Source organism: Lampris incognitus, chromosome 18 (assembly GCF_029633865.1).
Source record: "Lampris incognitus isolate fLamInc1 chromosome 18, fLamInc1.hap2, whole genome shotgun sequence".
Taxonomy (NCBI): domain Eukaryota; kingdom Metazoa; phylum Chordata; class Actinopteri; order Lampriformes; family Lampridae; genus Lampris; species Lampris incognitus.
This window is the reverse complement of record NC_079228.1, coordinates 32076876-32097059: the sequence shown is the minus strand read 5'-3', so window position 1 is coordinate 32097059 and position 20184 is coordinate 32076876. Positions and strand designations below refer to the sequence as shown.

The 20184-nt window shown below is 42.0% G+C and overlaps 2 protein-coding genes across 3 annotated transcripts; both read right to left on the bottom strand.

Annotated features, from left to right (window-relative positions):
- Positions 1 to 1926: 1926 nt before the first annotated feature.
- Positions 1927 to 11258, bottom strand: rrm2b (ribonucleotide reductase M2 b). The gene is made up of 9 exons (XM_056298644.1): positions 11136 to 11258; positions 10239 to 10400; positions 9560 to 9676; positions 8016 to 8149; positions 7134 to 7228; positions 6812 to 6945; positions 3862 to 3966; positions 2569 to 2682; positions 1927 to 2273 (listed from the first exon to the last, which is right to left on the bottom strand). Exons 1-9 carry the CDS (start codon positions 11178 to 11180, stop codon positions 2121 to 2123), a joined length of 1059 nt encoding a protein of 352 aa, XP_056154619.1. The 5' UTR covers positions 11181 to 11258; the 3' UTR covers positions 1927 to 2120.
- Positions 11259 to 11382: 124 nt separating this feature from the next.
- Positions 11383 to 20146, bottom strand: LOC130128965 (nuclear transport factor 2-like). 2 transcript variants are annotated; one of them, XM_056298748.1, is made up of 5 exons: positions 20066 to 20146; positions 17482 to 17608; positions 14322 to 14393; positions 12301 to 12399; positions 11383 to 11761 (listed from the first exon to the last, which is right to left on the bottom strand). In XM_056298748.1, exons 2-5 carry the CDS (start codon positions 17584 to 17586, stop codon positions 11645 to 11647), a joined length of 393 nt encoding a protein of 130 aa, XP_056154723.1. In that variant the 5' UTR covers positions 17587 to 17608; positions 20066 to 20146; the 3' UTR covers positions 11383 to 11644. The 2 variants fall into 2 exon arrangements, with proteins under 2 accessions (XP_056154723.1, XP_056154724.1); XM_056298749.1 differs by lacking the exon at positions 20066 to 20146 and adding an exon at positions 19617 to 19692.
- Between the last annotated feature and the right edge of the window lie 38 nt (positions 20147 to 20184).

Here is a 20184-nt window from a genome sequence, read left to right as displayed (position 1 = left end):
TAGCTATATTAATACTGTAACAATATTCAATTTTGTGCAAGGGGAGGCACGTCTGTTCCACCTACATGCGGATTCACGTGCATAACCTCATGTTGGAGGGTATGAGCCCATCTTCTTCGACTCAAACTCAACCTTGATGACTCGGACTCACACTCGAGTCAGACTCTTCTTTGGGGACTCGGACTCGAACACTGGGGACTCGAGACTCGACTCAGACTCGAGGTTTAGTGACTCGACTACAACACTGTCTCGAGTTACAATACATCATTATCATTACATAGTGCAAGAACAAGGGTTTGGGGCACGGAGTGGAAATGAAAGAGGCACCGTTCTCCCTATTACAAGTCAGTGTAACATCAAAATGATTTTGAAGCTGTTATTTTAAGGTAAACAAAGACTTGGTCAAAACCTAGGGACAGTGTATGGTCAATGTTCAAAATTGTGGCCAATTTGTTACTGAGATAGTCAGTGGTAGTGTCTGTAATGTGAATCCCTGGATATTAAATGTTCATTTGCAATTTTCTGGAGTGGTCCCAGTAATATTTGTTGTTAAAGTGTACTGAAATAGCATGTCACATGACATGGTTTTCAAGTAAAAAAAAAAAAAGGTTGTAAATGCAGTTGCAAGAACAATACTTTCCACTCATATTTTGGGATTTTTGATTTGAAATAGAACTTAATTTAATTCTAAGTATAACTTCTCTAATTATCTGTTAATTCCTCTCCTCTTTCCTCTGTTTCTATCTGTGGAGGTCTAATTCTTCCAAGACTCACTCTGTATTGAAAGGCGAATTGACAAAGAATGAGTTGCGGCCACTGATGGCACATCTCTTGCAACCACTAGATGCCCCGTCTCAAGGTCCGTTTCACTAGAGATATTGCGCTAATGACATTACAGTGCAAACACGCCCATAATGTTTTGCAGCTGAGTGCAATTTGCCCTTGTTTTGCATCTGATTACAATTAACCATGTGGCAAAGTATAAATAGTGGTATAAATTTGTGCCAATAACACAGTAGGCAGGTTCAATGTCATCCTTGATGGCATCAAGTATAACAAGAATTTTTAGACCTGGCAACCTGTATCTGCAAATGATTTCGGTCCCGGTTAATTCAAAAAGGGCTATTCTCCTTCAAAATATCCACTCATGAGCACGCCTGGCATGACGATGCCTTCGCCTGGCTGCAATCACTGCTGCCATGATCACTGGATAGTCTGGGCGTGACACCCCTTTATAAATGCGCGTCAGTTACCATCAACTCTCTGAAGGCGGTTATAATTTTCCACTCTTAACTGCGTGTGGCTATTAGCGCTGGTGTTTGTGAACTGGACTTTTTCTTTTTTTGCAATGAGGATAATAAGCACAGAGAGGGGCTAATTTTGCACCAAATGTATGCATATTACCCAATTTAAATACGTGCAAATAGTACCGGAGCACCGAGACGCTATTTGCTTGGCAGCACAGTTAGGGGGGGGCATTTCATGCTTTGTGGGTGCTTTCTTTTTGTCTTATTTGTGCAGGTTTAGCAGCTGCAAAAGCCATGCAACCCTTTTGTGAATTCACCAGTGAGCGTTTTGTCACAGTGATTGTTATTTGGGGGGCTTTATGTGTGCGCTCTCCCTCATGCCTCTCGGCACTCGGCTGACCAATTGTGTAACTTCAGTGACGTTATTGATCACCTGACCCAGTGGGCCAATCATGTCAAACATGATCACTCAGTCAGTCAGCAAAATTCCCGTGTGTGGGGCTGGCCCGCCGGCCGGTCCAGTTAAAAGGTTACATAATGTTGCTTTAATAATGGTAGCCATGCTTGAAAACCACTTCAAATCTCTATTTGAGTCACTTGTAGTTTAGAAACTACATTAGCCACTGTTAAATTGAATTGGCTCGTGATTCTGCATCCTAAGTGGACACTGACTGGCTAATGAAAAGTTTGTCCCGTAAAAAGATATAAAAACTTTCAACCAGTAGCTGAGAGTTAAGAGTGGTACCAAATCAAGACTGACCATTTCCAGATCTCACCTCTTTTCTTTTTTTCTTAAACAACACGTTAACGAGGATATGAAATAAATATCTTGAATGTAACAAATAGGTACCAAAAAAGCTTATGTCACAAATCTTAAAAGTCGGCATCCAGGGTGAATTCACAGTCCATCATGTTCGACATGACTCCAAATCTCTGATACTCTGCTACCCGCTTCTCAAAAAAGTTGGTTTTCCCCTCTAATGAAATGGATTCCATGAAGTCGAACGGGTTTCCAGCGTGGTAAACCTTAGATCAAAGGAAAAAGCAAGGTAAAAAGATAGTTACTTAAACCAAAAAACACTTGGCAAACCTAACGCTAGACTTACATTCCAACATAATCAATTAAAGGAAAATTTCCAATATCAAAATGTAAGTGAAGATTGTATGTTATTCACTTGAACAAAGCCTACTGCTTTCACTCATCTGGAGCCTACAAACCACCGAGCCCTACACTTTCCCTGATATACAACCATATCAAGATTGAGAGATTAACATTTTCTTAAAGATACTCTTAAGGATTTTTTTTCTTCAAATATATCACCTTAACCATTCCAAGGTCAGTGAACAGCCGATCAGCCACAAACTCAATGTATTGCTTCATCAGAGTAGAATTGATTCCTATGAGATCCACTGGCAAGGCCTCTGTCAGAAACTCCTGCAAAAGTGAATAAGATGTATTCATCATACTAAAATGGAAGGGATCTGTTTGTATGTATGTATGTCTGTCCTTCGATTTTCTCAACAGCCGTTCATCCGATCGACTTCATACGTAGTGGGTGTATTGCTGAAGACCCACAGAATCGAGTGTGAGGTTGTTTGGATGAGGGGTACTCTAACTAGTTTGTAATAATTAATTAGCTAATTAGCTTAATTAGCTTAGCATAGGCTAAGGTTAGCATGCTATACGTGTGTGCCAAATGTACAGACGTGATAACATCACGGGTGTGATGTCGCAGGTATAAATACCGCAGCTAAATCGCCCCCACACTTAGATTACAAATTTCCTCAGCAGGTGCAAGTTGAACAGGCACTGAATGGGCACTAGGGAATTTATTAAATAGTCCAGTCCCCGTTCAGGTGTAATCCCCCCTCTGACCACAATGTGGGTTGCAAAAGCAGCATGGCGTTGTTCGTCCAGCCGCCGTGGGAAGAACGTTTCTGTCTGTATGTGTGTATGTCTGTCTGTACTTCGATTTTCTCGACAAGCGGTCATCTGAGCGACCTCACACTCGACACTGCACTTCATTAGGTCCTCAGTGAAGTCGATCGGATGAACAGTTGTTGAGAAAATCAAAGAACATACATACATACATACATACATACATACGTACATACATACATACATACAGACAGACAGACAGAGATTCCTTCCATTATAGTATGATAGGCATGGTGTACAAATGTTATGCGCAGACAGAACAGACACACACACATATATATAAGGTTTTGTGACTCACTGTAGCAATAATTTTTTCTCTCTTTTATTTATTATTCATGTATTATTACTTAGTCATTATTTATTATTTTTTATTATTTCAGTAGCAATCAACTGAAAGCTCACTGCCATCGGACCAACCAGAACAGACTTATATAAGACGAATAGGCTGTACATCCATTGTTGATTTATTGCAATGAGAGACAATGGGGAGAGACTAAGAGCACTGTAATACCAAATACTGAAAGTTGTCCTGGTAAATAGTAACAAACCAATTCTGTTTTCTGAGACCAGTGTTCCCTGCATGGTACGTTAGCAATTCTCAGTCACAAGAGAGGTAAAAGTAGTCACAGAATGGCGATTATGAGTTGTAACATATTTCCAGGGACACTGGCTTACCTGTTCAATGCTAACGGCTTTGGTGATGATGTCCTTAACCCTGTCTCCTGATGGCTTCTTCACCAGGTAGCTGTACAGCAAGCAGGCAAAGTTACAGTGCAGGCCCTGTGAAAAGCGTCAACGTACATGTTTATACACTCGTCAATAAAAACACCTGCTTATCACGGTCAGCCGTGTTTTTTTTGTTTGTTTGTTTACGTTTGGCGTCGTGCACCTGGAATGCTTGTAGGTCGGAAATCGGAAATTCCAACTGGGAAATTCTGACCTCAGACTTTGAATGGAACACAGCATAACAGTGGCTAGCCTACAATGACGGTACCTAACGTTAGTTGTTTGCTGGTTCACACAGCCGACTGACTAGGTTACATGCTTCTGGCGAACTAGCCAGTGTGATGCAAAACATGTCTGAGAGGTCTGACATGACAATATATGATGCCACGTGAATGCTTTCTATGCGTAGTTTGTTTACATCACGTTGTGCAGCATGTTATATAACCAACGTTTGGGATGCCACAGTCATAACACCGTGGTGTGGACAATTTGATGTTGGCTGTTCAGACACTCAGCCAGGTTCATCCTCAATAAACTTCTTTTTTTGTTTTGTTGAAATTTCCCCCCTTTTCTCCTCAATTGTACCCGGCCAATTATCCCACTCTTCTGAGCCATCCCAGTCACTGCTCTACCCCCTTCTGCCAGTCCGGGGAGGGCTGCAGACTACCACATGCCTCCTCCGATACATGTGGAGTCGCCAGCCGCTTCTTTTCACCTGACAGTGAGGAGTTTCGCCCGGGGGACGTAGGGCATGGGAGGATCACACCATTCCCCAGTTCTCCCTCTCCCCGAACAGGTGCCCCGACCAACCAGAGGAGGCGCTAGTGCAGTGACCAGGACACATACCCACATTCGGCTTCCCACCCGGACACGGCCAATTTTGTCTGTTAGGAATGCTCGACCAAGCCGGAGGTAACACAGAGATTCGAGCCGGTGATCCCCGTGTTGATAGGCAATGGAATAGACCGCTACGCCACCCGGATGCCCTCATCCTGAATAAAGTTTTGAGTGAGGTCATCAATACACAGTAGGCGTATTCTGGATTCTGACAGAATGAAGAATTCTGACAGTACAGAAATGATTCAGTACTGTTCACTGTTTCAGCGGCAGTTTATGAAAATTGACCTTTTAGTCCCTTGCTGTAACCCTGTAAAACTAATTTCAAAATCCAGGAGCAATACTGGCCGCCCTTTTGTCTTCTGTCCTGTGGCTCCTCAGTCGACAACTTCCACTGTCTCCATCTTTCACCATCTCTACTGTTGTATCTGTTGAACTCAGCCAAGCCAACCAACCCCATGACGTCACAGGTTATAGTACTGCAAGGTGGCGCCCTTTCCACGAAAGATATAACAGGGCTTTTTTCTTCTTTTATATGTTTATATGTGTTGAGTTTGTTATATAAGTTTTAATTAGAGTCGAAAAATATTTAGTAAATACATATGTTAACTTGATTGACTGCTTCATGTCCACTTTAATGGGTCCCAGGTTTTGTAAAATCTCTTGATAGAGCTGCTTTTTTTCCAGTTTGATGTTCTGCATCACATCTTTGACCCATTGGTTGAGGGCTGTTTTACCCTGTATCCCCTTTTAAGGTTCTCCCATTTCGTTTTGGCTTGCTCACTCGACACAAGACCATTTAGCTCCACAACATTCTACAATAAAACAAGATGTAATTCTGTAGAAATGGCTCTTTAATTTTCTTGTGATATGCATAATGAAACACTTGCCACTAAGTCATGCACAGCTTTTATAGGGTTGGCTGCAATAATAAAATGCATTTTGATTGCCTCTGTAGTATACTTCTACATATTGCTGTATCGTGATGTGGTTGGATATTATTTCTGGCCAACATGATTCAAGTAACGTATTAATACAGTAATTGTTTTACACATTCATATTAAGTTTTTGGTCTTTTTTTAGTCGGCCATTGGGAAAACCTACAACATCGTGTCCACATTGTAATGAATTGTGGGTAGTCTGCTTGAGGCCCCTTGTGGACTAGACGAAGTGTGGATTTGGACAGCCCTCGGCACTTGCAGACTTCCTGGGAACGCGCCTGCAAAGTCCGCGAGTCTGCAAGTGCGGTGAAGTCTGGACATTTGGACAGAGTTTGGAAGCAGACACGAAACTGTGGTGCGTTTTTTAAAACCGCCACTAGATGGCCCTTTGGTAGCGCTGCCGCCATTTTGGACTGAAAAAGCCAATACCCGCTGGTGCGGAGGAATGCTGTCTGACAAGAAGTGCAAAAAGTCACTCATCTGCATGGCTACACTCTTTCTACGCATCAGACTTCATCACTTCTTACACACCCACAAAACTGGCGAATCCCACAGCCAAATCAGGAGCGCAACGGAAAATTTCTCATAATAACCTCATGCATGCTCAATAATGAAAAGCCATTTTAATGTGTGTGTGTGTGTGTTTTGATGTGTTGCGATATCTGTGTTGTATGTTAGGTATAAGGCCAAAGACGATTTGCTCTTCCTTTTTGGTAAACCCCTTCAAGCACTTTGGTGCCTGTAATTCAGAACAGATTACTTAATCATGATGGTTTGTTTGCAGTAGAAATAAATAAGTCCTATAAATCCTTCTTATGAGGACCCGTTTGTTGGGTGGATCGTGTTCAAGAGACTGAATTCTCTAACATCTTTATGCATGCTCAACAATCCAGGTAAGACAATCAAAGAAAGTTGAATCAGTTCAACGACCGGCCCTGAAATCCCCTGTGAATAGTACACATGGCCAACTCTAGTTAATGGTCACGTCTATTTGCATATGAGACTGATCATGCAGTCAGTTTAGATTGAAGATGTCACTTAGATGAGTGATGAAACGTATCTGTCAATAAACGTTGTGTCCCGATGAACTGATTCAACCTTCTTTGGTTGCATTCTCTAACCTCATCTCTGCTGATAAGCTCGTTGGAATATGTAAGACCAGGCATCAGGCCTCTCTTCTTGAGCCAATAGATAGCAGCAAAGGAGCCAGAGAAGAAGATGCCTTCCACTGCCGCGAACGCCACTAGTCGCTCCCCTACGAGCAAAGGGGAAAACAAAACAAGCAACTCAATATTTGAGATACATCACAGATTGTAATCTTTACTTCACTGATGTTTGCACGAAAGCCGTTTATGTCCCTGCTCAGGAAAGTGCCTCTAGGCTGGGGTTTTAGTTTTTATCCACTGTCCATTATAATGATGTTTTGGAAAGAGACTCACTTACCAAATGTGGATTTGCTGTCATTGATCCACTGAAGTGCCCAGTCTGCTTTTTGTTTCACACATGGCATAGTCTGAATGGCATTAAACAGATAGTCCCTACAAGAAAAAACAAAAAAAGTTTTAGTGAGGACTCACATCATTGGCAAAAAACACCTGGCACATGGATACCAAACCAACTGTAGATGCACAAACCATGAAACTGTTTTCTGCCAAATGTGCAGCCACATCAGAATCCTCAACACATGGGAATTGCAGCAAAGTGGTGCATGGTTATCTCGCCATGAACAGGTGCAGGTTTTATTGTTAGTCTTGGATCAAAATTTGGTACGAGATACATAAAAACATCACATGATGTGAATATGAAGATGGCACCGCAGCGGATATAAACACTAACCTTTTTAACTGCTTGATAACAGATTCTTAGGCGAATGTTTCTGTCTTCATCACTTTGAGTTTTGCTTTTCTTTTTTTTTTACAAGCACAAAGTAAAATCAAGAATTGCATATAACATGGGTCCTATGTTACATGGCAAACTATGAAACACTGCTGTTATTTTTCTAACCCAAAGAACAACTAACAATTCTGTGCGTTATTATCATAAAATCTCTAAAAATGCGAATCACTTGATTAAATAGCCCTGCAAGCCAAACCAATCTTTCGAACTCATTACATTGATCTTTCTCAGGAGATAAAGCACAGCCTCCTTCTCAAGTTATATCAACAAAAAACGGGGTCCATCCAAAAAGAGGCTATTCCAACCGCAGCTTTAGAGATGGATCCAAGACGGCTGCAAAATTGAGAAGCGATGCAGCAGCACTGGAAGCTTATCCATAAAAGCTCACCACTGAATAGAAACCTCCAGCTACAACAATGAGCAACTGACCTCTCCTTCAGGTCCCTTATGTAGGTGTTAATTAGCATGCCGTACATCTCGGAGTGGATGTTCTCGATGAGGATTTGGAAACCGTAGAAGGAACGAGCCTCGGGAACCTGTACCTCCTGGCTGAATCTCTGCACCTGTAAGAGAAGAACATGCATGCAAATTCATGGCTTTTACCAAAACTTCACTATCATGCTACACCATCTTGTACATGAAGCAAGTGTGAGGGGGAACACTAGACAAATGAATAGAATCTTCGGGTGTAATTGGGACATCTTTTGTGATCTAAACTAAGTTCTCTGGTGTAGTCCCCCATGAAACGCTGGGGACAAGAGTTGGACGCTGGAAAAGGCATGCCGTTATTTTGATGGTTTTTAGCAACAATGAAGGGAGAGTCAGCAGATTTTTTTCTTGTTTTAGTTCATTATCTGTACCCACTTAATCCAATTCAGGGTTGGGGGGGGGGGGTCCCAGTAGCTGTTGGAGGCAATTTAGAGACTCCAATTCACCTAACGTGCATGTCTTTAGACTATGGGAGGAAACCATAGCATGTAGAGAACATGCAAACTCCAAACAGATGGGCTGGAATCTAACCAAGTACCCTCTTGCTCTGAGGTGACAGTGCTAACCACTAAACCACCACCAACTGTGTTCCTCCTCAATTAGATTACCAACTTGCTCCACAACGAAATCTGAATGATAAACAGAACTGTGTAAGAAAACCAGATGGTTATATGAGGTAAAATGAATTCGTTACCAATGTTTGCTTCCTCTGGATGCTGAGTGAATTCTGACTGCTTGGTCTTTATACTATCACAGTAGCTACAGTCCAGCTCATAAACAATGAAATGAATGAAAGCCACTTTATTTGTCATTGTACAGTTACAATGAAATTTGTTTTCTGTATTTAACCCATGCTATTGTATAGGAGCAGTGGGCAGCTGCAGCGCCCAGGGACCAACTCCAGTTCTTCTTTCCATTGCCTTGCTCAGGGGCACAGACAGGAGTATTAACCCTAACATGCATGTCTTTTTGATGGTGGGAGGAAACCAGAGCACCTGGAGGAAACCCATGCAGACATGGGGAGAACATGCAAACTCCACACAGAAAGGACCTGTGACAGCCTGGGGTTTGAACCCAGGACCTTGTTGCTGTGAGGCAATAGTGCTAACCACTGGGCCACCGTGCCGCCCGGATACTGTTCACACATTTAACCAAAGAAAGCAAGAGGGAAGACTTAATGGCACAATCTTGAAACATCATCTAAATTGTACTGTGCAGCATGTCAGCTGTAGGAATCATTTTGCTATAGGGCCAATCTTTTCTCAGTAAGTACCCAGTTATTACACTGGCAAGTAAAAATTTGAGTCCATCAGTGCTTGCGGTAAGCTGATAAAAATGTTCTGTCTTTCAGCCTGCTTGAAGCATACAAGTAAGGCAGCATTTATGTAGCCCAGTGACAAAACACACTACTTGATCACGTTGACATTATTCAGGAGTTATGTTCGCCCCAAAATTCAAGCCTCACTGGCTTGTGATCCCCTCACCAGGTTCTCGTTGACAATACCGTCACTGGAAGCAAAGAAAGCCAAGATGTGAGAGATGAAATGTTTCTCATCTGATTTCAGTCCGTCCCAGTGAGCCAAGTCCTTTGATAGATCCACCTGGGGGTGGGGGGACACAAAAACAAAACAAAAACAAAAACAAAATCGTCACACCAAGTCTTTTACACAGGTTTTTACGTTATTTGTGGAGTGGGAAGAATGCAGCGAGCCAACGATACAGAGTTGAATTGGTGGAGAGACTATGTGCAGATAATGCCAGGATCTCTGTTCATATATTGTTATGGTTTTGGAAACCTATTGGTCATTGGCTACCACAAAAAAAAAAAACTATGTTGGAATCACCAAAACCTTTTAACCAGCAGAGCTCCTCTTTATCAAAGGGTTATCACAGCTGTGTCAAAGTAAATGGATTTTTTAAGTAAATGATTTAAGTGTTTTCAAGCGAGTCTTTATTTTCACAGATAGTAAAGATACCACACGAAAACAGCTGCTTGCAGGGTAAAGCTCGTTTCATTTACCTTTAACAGATGGATGCCCAAAGGCCATCATTCCTGACATCTAAATCAGTGTTGACCAAGTAATAGTTGGGCTTAAAAACTCATTTAGATTGTTTTGCCCCCCATTAAACAGAATATATAGTATAAGAATAATTAATACCCACCTCCTCCACCGTCCAGAAAGAAGCCTGTGCCTGCTTGTACATCTTCCAGATGTCGGCGTACTGGATTGGGAAGATCACGAAGCGTCTGGGGTTGTCTCTGAGCAAAGGTTCATTTTCTGTGTCTGTGCAATTATGGTCTGGATCCACATCCTTCAGGCCATTCTAAGAAGTTAAATACAAGCTCACCACACGTTTGTCTCTGCTGCGACGTTGATCTGCAGACACCGCAACTCGTTGTCATTGATTTCTTTGCTTTACCATCACTTTTGTTTTACATGCGCTTGATTTTAAATTTTCATTCAGTTTTGGACTCGAAAGCACTTTAACACGGAATGTTATTCTCTCCGCTTGTTTTGCCTGCTTCTCTCCAATGCAAAAGCATTTTGAGTATTTCTAGTTTGACAGGCACTATGTACGTATTTTTATATTACTTACCAGTTTTATTATTGCGGCTTGCGCCTTTAAATCCCAGGCAATGTAACCGGGTCACTGCGCATGCGCTCTAGCGTCTCGCAACGGCCGTCAAACAAACAAAAAAGACTTATTTCGTTATACAACTATATAGGTTCGTTTCTGGTATTTACTTTACGCAAGTACAATTAAGGGCGAGCCAGTGAGCTTATCCCAGCTTTACTAGATAACTTTATGAAAGAAAAACGGAGACGAGCCCCACCTGCGCAATCTACCACGTTTTATAATTCACCTTTAAATGACCAGATTAGGCTCCGTGGGCGGATCAACACTGCCGGAGGGTCCCAAACAGAGGCGAAGTCATGCAAAGCTCGAGTCGGCCACATTTGTTTCATTGAAAAGCTAATCACATCTGCGGACATTTCATACGACAAAGGCCCAACATAGGAACAGTGTGTGTGAAATAACACTTAAAAACAGCCATACCAGGGTCCTATTGTCAGGCAGCGGGCAAACGTTCATCAGGTCCATCTCATGCAGTGAATATGTGACCCGCTGCAGAACAGCAGCAGACTCTTCCCAAAATCAACCGCATCCACTAAACTCGTCTCTTTACCATGCTTATTATAGAACAAGTATTGCGCCTCTATCGGCTATTCGCCGTTACTGCAGCCCTCGACAACGCTTGGTGAAGTGAAATAAGCGATACAAAACAGCAACAAACAACAAGTAGTGCAGAATTGCTTCTTTTTATTTTGCTGGAATGTTATTACTTGTAAGGAAACAATTTAATTAAATATCAGGTAATGGCATTGCCTTTCACAAATCCTCTCCGAACAGTTCAAGGTCATTGTAAACAAACCCCCTGGCAAAATAACTCATTCGTGTCGCCAAAATGAAACAGCAACACTCTGCAAATGCAACGCTGTGTGTGAAATTTAAAAAAAAACCCTAGATAAATCTGTCACTGAGTTTGAGCCAACAAATTCAAGCTATTATGCTCCAAAGTTGTGTATTGACAACCTGAACATGTCATTTGTGCAACCCCATGAGCCATTTGCGAGCCTCAGCAAAAACACCTGTTGGAAGCCCATGATTGGATCCTCGTCCGCCTGTTGGAGACAAAATGAAGTGTTCATTGAGCACACTGATGACACAAAAAAGAGAAGAGGAACAAAAACTTGGAACATTTCATTTCACAGGGCTTTCCCACGTTTTACCAGACAAGCATCAGTCGTGGTAGCCAAAAACAAATCCAGACGATGCTGTTCACTAAGACATGGAACTTGAGACATTAAATTAATCCCCACGCCATCCTAAAATAAATTAAACCGAAGACGTTTTGAGGAAATGCAACCCAGGTGCTGGAGTACTCCAGGGTGTACAAGATGGGCAGCTTTAACATTTTGTGGGGCAGTTGAAAAGGACAAAAAAGGTTGAAAGATAGGTAAGTGTGAAATCAGGAATGCCAAGAGGCATTTGTACAAATAGCCTGCCATTATCACAGCAACGTCTTCTCTAGTGACCAAAAAGGACCAAACACATGGCCAATTTATACAGTAGCAACTCCTTAACAGTAAAGTAACTGACTTTAATGTGATAGAGCTTAGACAGTAGGTTCAGTGTATCAACTGAAATGTTCTTTTGTTACCTTTAGCTGTCCCATCACCATGATAAGGATAGCATTATCACCCGTAAGCTGGACATCTTTCTCTGTGGTGACGTGTTGAATGGTTCTGAAAGGCAAGCTCTGTGAACAGGAGTGAAATCAGTTTAACATCATTAAGACGCACAACAGACACACAAAGTCACCACACAAAGTTTTTTTGTTAGGGCCCTGATGCCATTAAACAAAACTATTTGCTGATACTTTCATTTGCATGCATAGTACCAGCAACCCACTTTGTAGTTTGATAATGGCAGTGTTCATGAACAAGTCTACCGACCTGGCACATCCTCTGAATTCTACTTGCAAGAGATCTTCTATGCAAACTTCCTCTTCACTACGCATAATTACATTGCCGTGAGAAATTATTTGCCCTCTATTTTTATGTACTGTCACACTGAATGGTTTCAGATCTTAATACAAAATGTAAGACAAGGAGAACCAGAATAAACACAAAATAGTTTGTGATCATTTCATTTATTGAAGGAAAAAAAAGTAATCTAACACTCATATAACCCATGTGTAATTGCCCCCCTAAACTTAATAACTGGTTTTGCTACCTTTAGCAGCAACAACTGCAACCATTAACTTCCTATAGCCGGAGATCAGTCTTTCACATCACTGTGGAAGAATTTTGCCCCACTCGTGTTGGCAGAATTGCTGTAGTTCTGTGACATTTAAGGGTTTTTGAGCAGGAACTGCTTGTTTGAGGTCCTGCCACAGCATCTCGATGGGGTTAAAGCCAGGACTTTGACTAGGCCACTCCAAAACCAACATTTTGTTTCTTTTTAGCCATTCAGAGGTGGACTTGCTCTTGTTTTGTCCTGCTACATATCTCAATTATGCTTCAGCTTCAGATCAAGGACTGATGACCAGACATTCTCCTTCATAATTTTCTGGTAGAGAGCAGAATTCAGTTCCTTCAATGATGGCAAGTCCTCCAGGCCCTGGGGCAGCAAAGCATCCCCACACCATCACACTACCACCACCATGTTTGACTGTTGGTATGATGCTCTTATTGTGAAATGCTGTGTTTGCCTTATGCCAAACACAATGGGATCAGTGTCTTCCAAAAAGTTCCACCTTTGACTCATCTGTCCCCAGAACATTATCCCAAAAGGCTTGGTGGTCATCAATTTGTTTTTGCAAATGTGAGACGAGCACTAACGTTTCTATTAGTAAGCAGTGGTTTGCGCCTTGCAACTCTCTCATGAATTCAATTTTTGCCCAGTCTCTTTCTTATTGTCGAATCATGAACAATGACCTTAGCTGAGGCCAAAGAGGCCTGCAGTTCTTTAGATACTGTCCTGGGTTTTCTTGCGACTTCCTGGATGAGTTGTCGCTGCACCCTTGGAGGAATTTTGGCAGGCCGACCATTCCACCGTTTCACCACTGTTCCAAGCTTTGGAGACAATGGCTCTCATCACTATGGTTCGCTGGAGTCCAGAGCCTTAGAAATGGTTTTGTAACCCTTTCCAGACTGATATACGACCTCAACAACTATTTTTCTCATCTCGTTTGACTGTGGCATAGTGTGCTGCTTGTTGAGACCTTGTAGCCTACTTCACATTGATTGTAAGGTTCTATACAAGTTATGTTTAGATTCAACAGGGCTAGCAGTAATCAAGCTTGGATGTCTGCTCTAACTGAAGCCAATTATCAATTAAAATTGGTTAACTGGTTGAGTAAGTAGGGGGGCAGTTACTTTTTCCACACTGGGTCAGCTGGTGATAATTAAATAAATAAAAGTATCATTTAAAATTCTAATTTTGTGTTTACTTGGGTTCTCTTCGTCTTATGTTACATTTTGTATTAAGATCTGACAAGTGTGACAAATATGCAAAAAAGAGGAAATCAGGAGGAGGCAAATACTTTTTCCACCAAACTGTAACGATGCTGAATATTTGTAACAGTGATGATAAAAACAAGTATTCATTAAAAATAAACAAATAACATATAAGTGCTAAGTTTGTTGCTAAACCAACACCAGAAAAAAAAATACATACAGCAAGTTTGCCAATTATGGCTTCTCTCCCAACATTAACCTGTCCTTCCCACGTTGAGCAGGCTGATTCAAACTGAGGAAAGAGAAAAATAAACATTTAATTGCAAAAATAAAAATCCAACAGCAGAACAAAATGAAATATATATTTGAATGGCAAATCATGTGACACCAAATAAAGATGACAAGATCAGGAAAACTAAAAAGTCTGAAAAGGAAGTGAAACTACTCTAACCACAGGCAAAGGAAAGTAGTGCAATGTCAACAATCCATTACCCAAACCGCTTATCCTGCAATGTGAACCAAATTCTGGTAAATAAAAAACAAACACACATAGCGGATTATGTGTTTGGTCAGGCATGCGCCTGCCCGCAGCTAATCTTGCAAACTACTGGACCTATCAGTTGTGCACAGTTATGACACAACTGACAGGTCCTGTGATGAAGAACCTCTCGTGATTGGGGTGATTCAAAACCTTTGAAAAACTTGGTCTTTTTTTTTTTGGGACCCCCTCACCACTTTTTCTCCCCAATTGTATCTGACCAATTACCCCACTCTTCCGAGTCGCTGCTCCACCCCCTCTGCTAATCTGGGGAGGGCTGCAGACTACCACATGCCTCCTCCGATACATGTGACGTCACCAGCTGCTTCTTTTCACCTGACAGTGAGTTTCACCAGGGGGACGTAGCACGTGGGAGGATCACGCTATACCCCCAGTTGTCCCCCCCCTCCCGAACAGGCGCCCCGACTGACTAGAGGAGGCAGTAGTGCAGTGACCAGGACACATACCCACATCCGGCTTCCCACCCGCAGACACAGCCACTTGTGTCTGTAGGGATGCCCAACCAAGCCGGAGGTAACACGGGGATTCGAACTGGGATCCCCATGTTGGTAGGCAAAGGAATAGACCGCTACGTTACCTGGACACCCCCGAAAAATGTTTGTTCTCGCTATCACCACTCCTCTTCATTCACTCTCTAGTTTGCTCAACCGATGCTACTCTATCGCTGACCGATCTAAGTCAACCGTGCACATGTGCGAGTCACATCTACGGTTGACTTGGATCCAGGAGAGATGCCCTTGCTGGGCCTCCATACACAGCATGCCTTGCAGTCCAAAGATACCCGAACAGCAGATAAACAGGCCAACAATGGTTTTACAATTTTTACTGAGTGTTAAGTGCTAAATGTTAACGTCGTTCCTGCCATAAACTTGAGGAAATTGTAGAAATTACATCATATCATGTTTGGCATCAGAGGTGCTCATCTTCTTCGGACCGCAAGGCATACTGTGTATGAAGGCCCAGCAAGGGCATGTAGTCTCTCCCGACTCGGATGGAGCAGTGACATGATCAAAAGTTAGTAAAAGAATTTTGATAATCCAAAAAATGCAAACGTTATAAGGGAACAACTTCCTCTAGGCTGCAGTCAAAACAGGAAGTGTTGCATATTCTTGTCGCTGCCCGATCGGAGTCAACCGTAGATATGAGTTGCGCATGCATGAGCGTGAACAATTTACCCAGCTTTATTATATTATGAAAATAAAGACAGGGTCAAGGTTAGACCAAAATGGCCGCATAGCAAACCTTTTCTTTTTGGAAAGTGCAAATTTAGATTAGACTTGGTCGCATTCGTGCGAGGGTCCGCCTAGGTGGCTGCGCATCCACAGACTAACAGGCAAAACGTTATCCATCCATCCATCCATTACCCAAACTGCTTATCCTGCTGTTAGGGTCACGGGTAGGTTATTTAGCTCGAGTATTGCATGTTAAAAAAATTTTTTTTTTAAGCTTGAGCACTGCATCTCCCCACCCGTGTGTGCATCTATCTGTCCACTGCTAATCTCGCATACTACTGGGCCCATCAGCCTAATAATTTTTGTGCACTGTGATGACTGTATGATCAAGGACCTCTCATGGTTTTGGTGATTCAAAACCTTTGACCTGTTTTATACCGCAATTTAGTGCCAACTCCTCAGCTGGTTCATCGCCAAGTCCAAACACTGGAGAAGGGGTGATATACCTGGTAGGGATCTGTACTCTACTGAGTGCACTCTTCCAGTTTTACAATGGTTTTTAGATGTCACCATGTTTTATTATTGTTTGGTTCAGGCCTGGTTCCTTGTACCCTTCCTGTCCTTGTGCTGGTTTGTGGCTTTTCATCTCGCCCACTTTTTAAAATTTACTGTGACACAGTACAAGTAAAACATTTCAGAAGGACAATTCAATTGCAGCATTATACATTTCAATTAATGCAATTCAAATCTAATCTCTGGTGGTGCTTATTTCTGCACATTCAACGAATCATTAACTTTGCTCAGATTTAAAAGGTCTGACTTCATGCATCCTCCAGGAGGGACATTTTGCCAGATGAACCACCTTGTGTTGTGGGTCAGACCACTGAACTAAGCAGAGGTTAACTGTCTTACTAAAATAGGTACTTCCAACAGGTATGGCAACATTATAAAATATAAACCATGCCCTCCAGTTGGACCGCACTAACAACTAAGACATGTTGCCAAAGTGTGGACATTAGAGGAACAATTTAAGACAATTAACCATTTAACTACAGGCAACTCCAATATAGTGTGTCTTCACTTGGGGGGGGGGGGCTCCACCCGAGAATCCCCCATATGGGTTAAATAATTTGAGGTCTGGTATCCATAATACCCATAATGTATATATGCCTAACACTGTTATTAGGTTCCTCACAACATACAGTGACCGCTTAATACCCTGCATATTTATACCCTGTGGGTATTGCTATCTGAGAAGAGTCTATTACCATTAAGATTCCCCATAAAGTTAAAGTGATCCCTCAGAAATAACTAATTACCATGAAGCACAGCAAAATTTAAGATTTTTTTTTTATTATGAACTGCTTTTAGTAAAAATTATTATTTGCAGCAATCATTTACTCCCATAACTACTAAACTTAGAGATTCTACTTTGCGAAGTAGTGTTATGTCGTTTGTATGGGCTTCCCTACACGACAAATAAACAAAACCAATTTCTGATAATGGCTTGGCATTTTGTTCTGCAGCCCTCGATATAATTTGAAAGCAATGAAAGCTACATTAGTCATTTTCCACAACACAGCAGCATGACATTTTTTGGCACAAATGTAAACTGAAAAACAAGCAAAAGTGGCTGTTGGTCAACTTACATATAATTCGCCTACTGATCTCCAATCCGCAGAGTCAAACCGACGGTAATATTCAAGAATAAAGCCCTCTCCAATCTTTTGCACAACTTCTTCTTGGGAAGCCATGACTCAAAGTGCAAGTTGGGATCTGAAAAGCAGAGGAGGAACTTTGGTTAGAATATAGCTGTTAACATGAGGTAATAGTTGCCTTGATTGTGAGCTACATGTCAGGCATGAATAGGGATAAACACATGGGGACAAAACACAACAAAACATGGCTCAGTAGGGAGGATTCTGGTCTACAGAGGCTGGGTATTGTTACACAGCTTTTTTTTCCCCTTTACTTTTTTGTGTTGAACAATGTAGAGCCTAGAATGACAGCTAGTCAGGTATTTCATGTTCAACTGGACTAGATATTCAGACATCTTTATCCCCCACTATCTCCCTCTTACATCTATTTACTTTTTGCTTATTTCTCCTCTTTACATTACCATTCCATGATTATTCCGTCAGAATTTTTTAAAACCCAAACCATAAAGCAAGTCTAAGTCAGCGCTTGCATTTACAGTACCATTGCATAGAAAATGCATTACCATTTCCCATAACCATTTTCTACTTGGCCATTCAAGGCATTCTCATAGTTCTCATGCAATCACTCAGCTTTTACTCTTTACTTTGTGTTTTATCATACAAAAATCAAGAAAAAGAAGTTTTCATCTGGAAACCAATTATCACAAAAACCTGTACACAAGACAAATTAAGATGATCAACCCCTGGTTACAAAGAGGATCAGTTGTGAAGGGTTTTGTGCTTATTTGAAGGTGCTATTAACTGTTAAAAAACAAAAACAAATTTCAGCAGTTTAAATGACAGATTCACCTATCGGTTTGTATTATATAAGTATGAAAATGTAACTTGGGACTCACAAAATAATTGGGAATATACAATATAAAATAGCTCCCTATTTTAGGGAGAGGAGAAAGAGACAGATACCATTTGTTTTTTTTGTAAATTTCAAATACCATGAGATGTATATTCCATCTAAACAGTGAAATGCATAATTGTTGGCAATGGAGGCAATCCTTTTTCACCCCATAGATTTTTCTAATAATGTGAAATACGAACGGATCAGGTGTTCTACCATTTCGTCCTACCTATGTAGACGTACCTACCTAATAAATCCAACCATTTGGTATATACTGGACTGTACATTGTATGTATACTAGCACACTGTCGTGTACATCTACACCAGCCATGTATTTAAGTAACCTGCTAACATCTACTTCAGCATCTCTGATCTATTATCTGCATCGTTGCACTTTATCACCTCTTATTTCGCCTGTATAATTCAACCCTTGTGTATATATCCGAGGACTGTTGTGTTGCAGTTCTATGTTAAGTACCACTGACAGCCACAAAACCGGAGCCAAATCCCACGTATGTGCAAATCTACATGGCCAATAAACACGATTCTGACCTATCCGGTGGTACTACCGGGCTTATTGCGCATGCGCAACCCAAATAACAGACTCGCCACAAGCATATATATTGAATAATGTTCATACAGACACTCGGTGGCCCCTTTATTACATGCACCTAAGGTTGTGGTTAAGGTTATTGTAAATGGGCCGTGGGGCATTTTGACAAAGGTAGGCTATATCGCCACCACAACACCGGAATGCCACATGACAACACGCTTCAGAAGTCCATCATGATGGGAGCCAACATTTTTAGTTTTTACACCAATAACTTATTTCTAGCGAGTCCATTGAGCACGCGTGTTTTGCCAACTTCATGGTGCATTTGGAAAATGCCATTTTAGTTCCGACTTCAACCTTAATTAAAGGCATCAACTGGTCACCAATAGTCCCGCCTTCCGTCTACTTTCTCTGGGCGTTAAACAGCCCACCTCTGCGTTAGCCCCGAGGCGGAAAACCGCGAGCGTCCCTTCCGATAGAAAGCTCGCGAAAAAAAAAGCGCTCCGATAGACACGAAAAGGCGAGCTGAGCAGGGCTGCAACGCAAGCCGGCCAGCCTCGGACCTACCACCGTAGCAGCGAACAGGCGAAACATCGCTAAAACTTTTAATTTAGCCGAAGGGTCGCCGAAGTGTGGCGATTTCAGGCTTAAAACATCGTATAGTGGTGACCATCTTACTTTTGTTCCTAAAGCAACTCCTGCCCGGTTTCAATACTCGGATCTTTCGTTGTCCGGGAACAGTCGATCGCCCCCCCCCGTCTCAACCCCCCCGCCCCGCTACACCCTTTTCGCCTCAATCACAACTACTGTTCGAACTCGCGATCAAGTTTTGTCAAGCATGTGGGGGGGGGAGACTCCCCCGCGTGTCCATTATCGACAGCGAACACGACGCTTAAGCCTGCGAGTTAACTGAAAAATTAGCACGTCATGACGACGCCTCTACATTCTTAGAGGGGGACTCAGCACAGCTAACTAGTTAGCAAGTTCTACCGGAATTTGTAGTTTTATAGTCACTGAATGAAAACGCCTATTTGAGTGCGCCACCAATATCTCAGTCCAATTCAGTTGACTCCAGTTAACTGTCCGTCATATTTGTGGATCTTAGGTCGTTCGGAAGAACGATTTACCTTGCCGAAAAGTTAAAACTTTGAAGCCAACCAGTCATCCAACGTGGAGGAATACCTCAGGCGACAGTCAGGTTCCCGCTTCATCCGGGTTATGACAGCGTCATGACGTCACGCTCAAA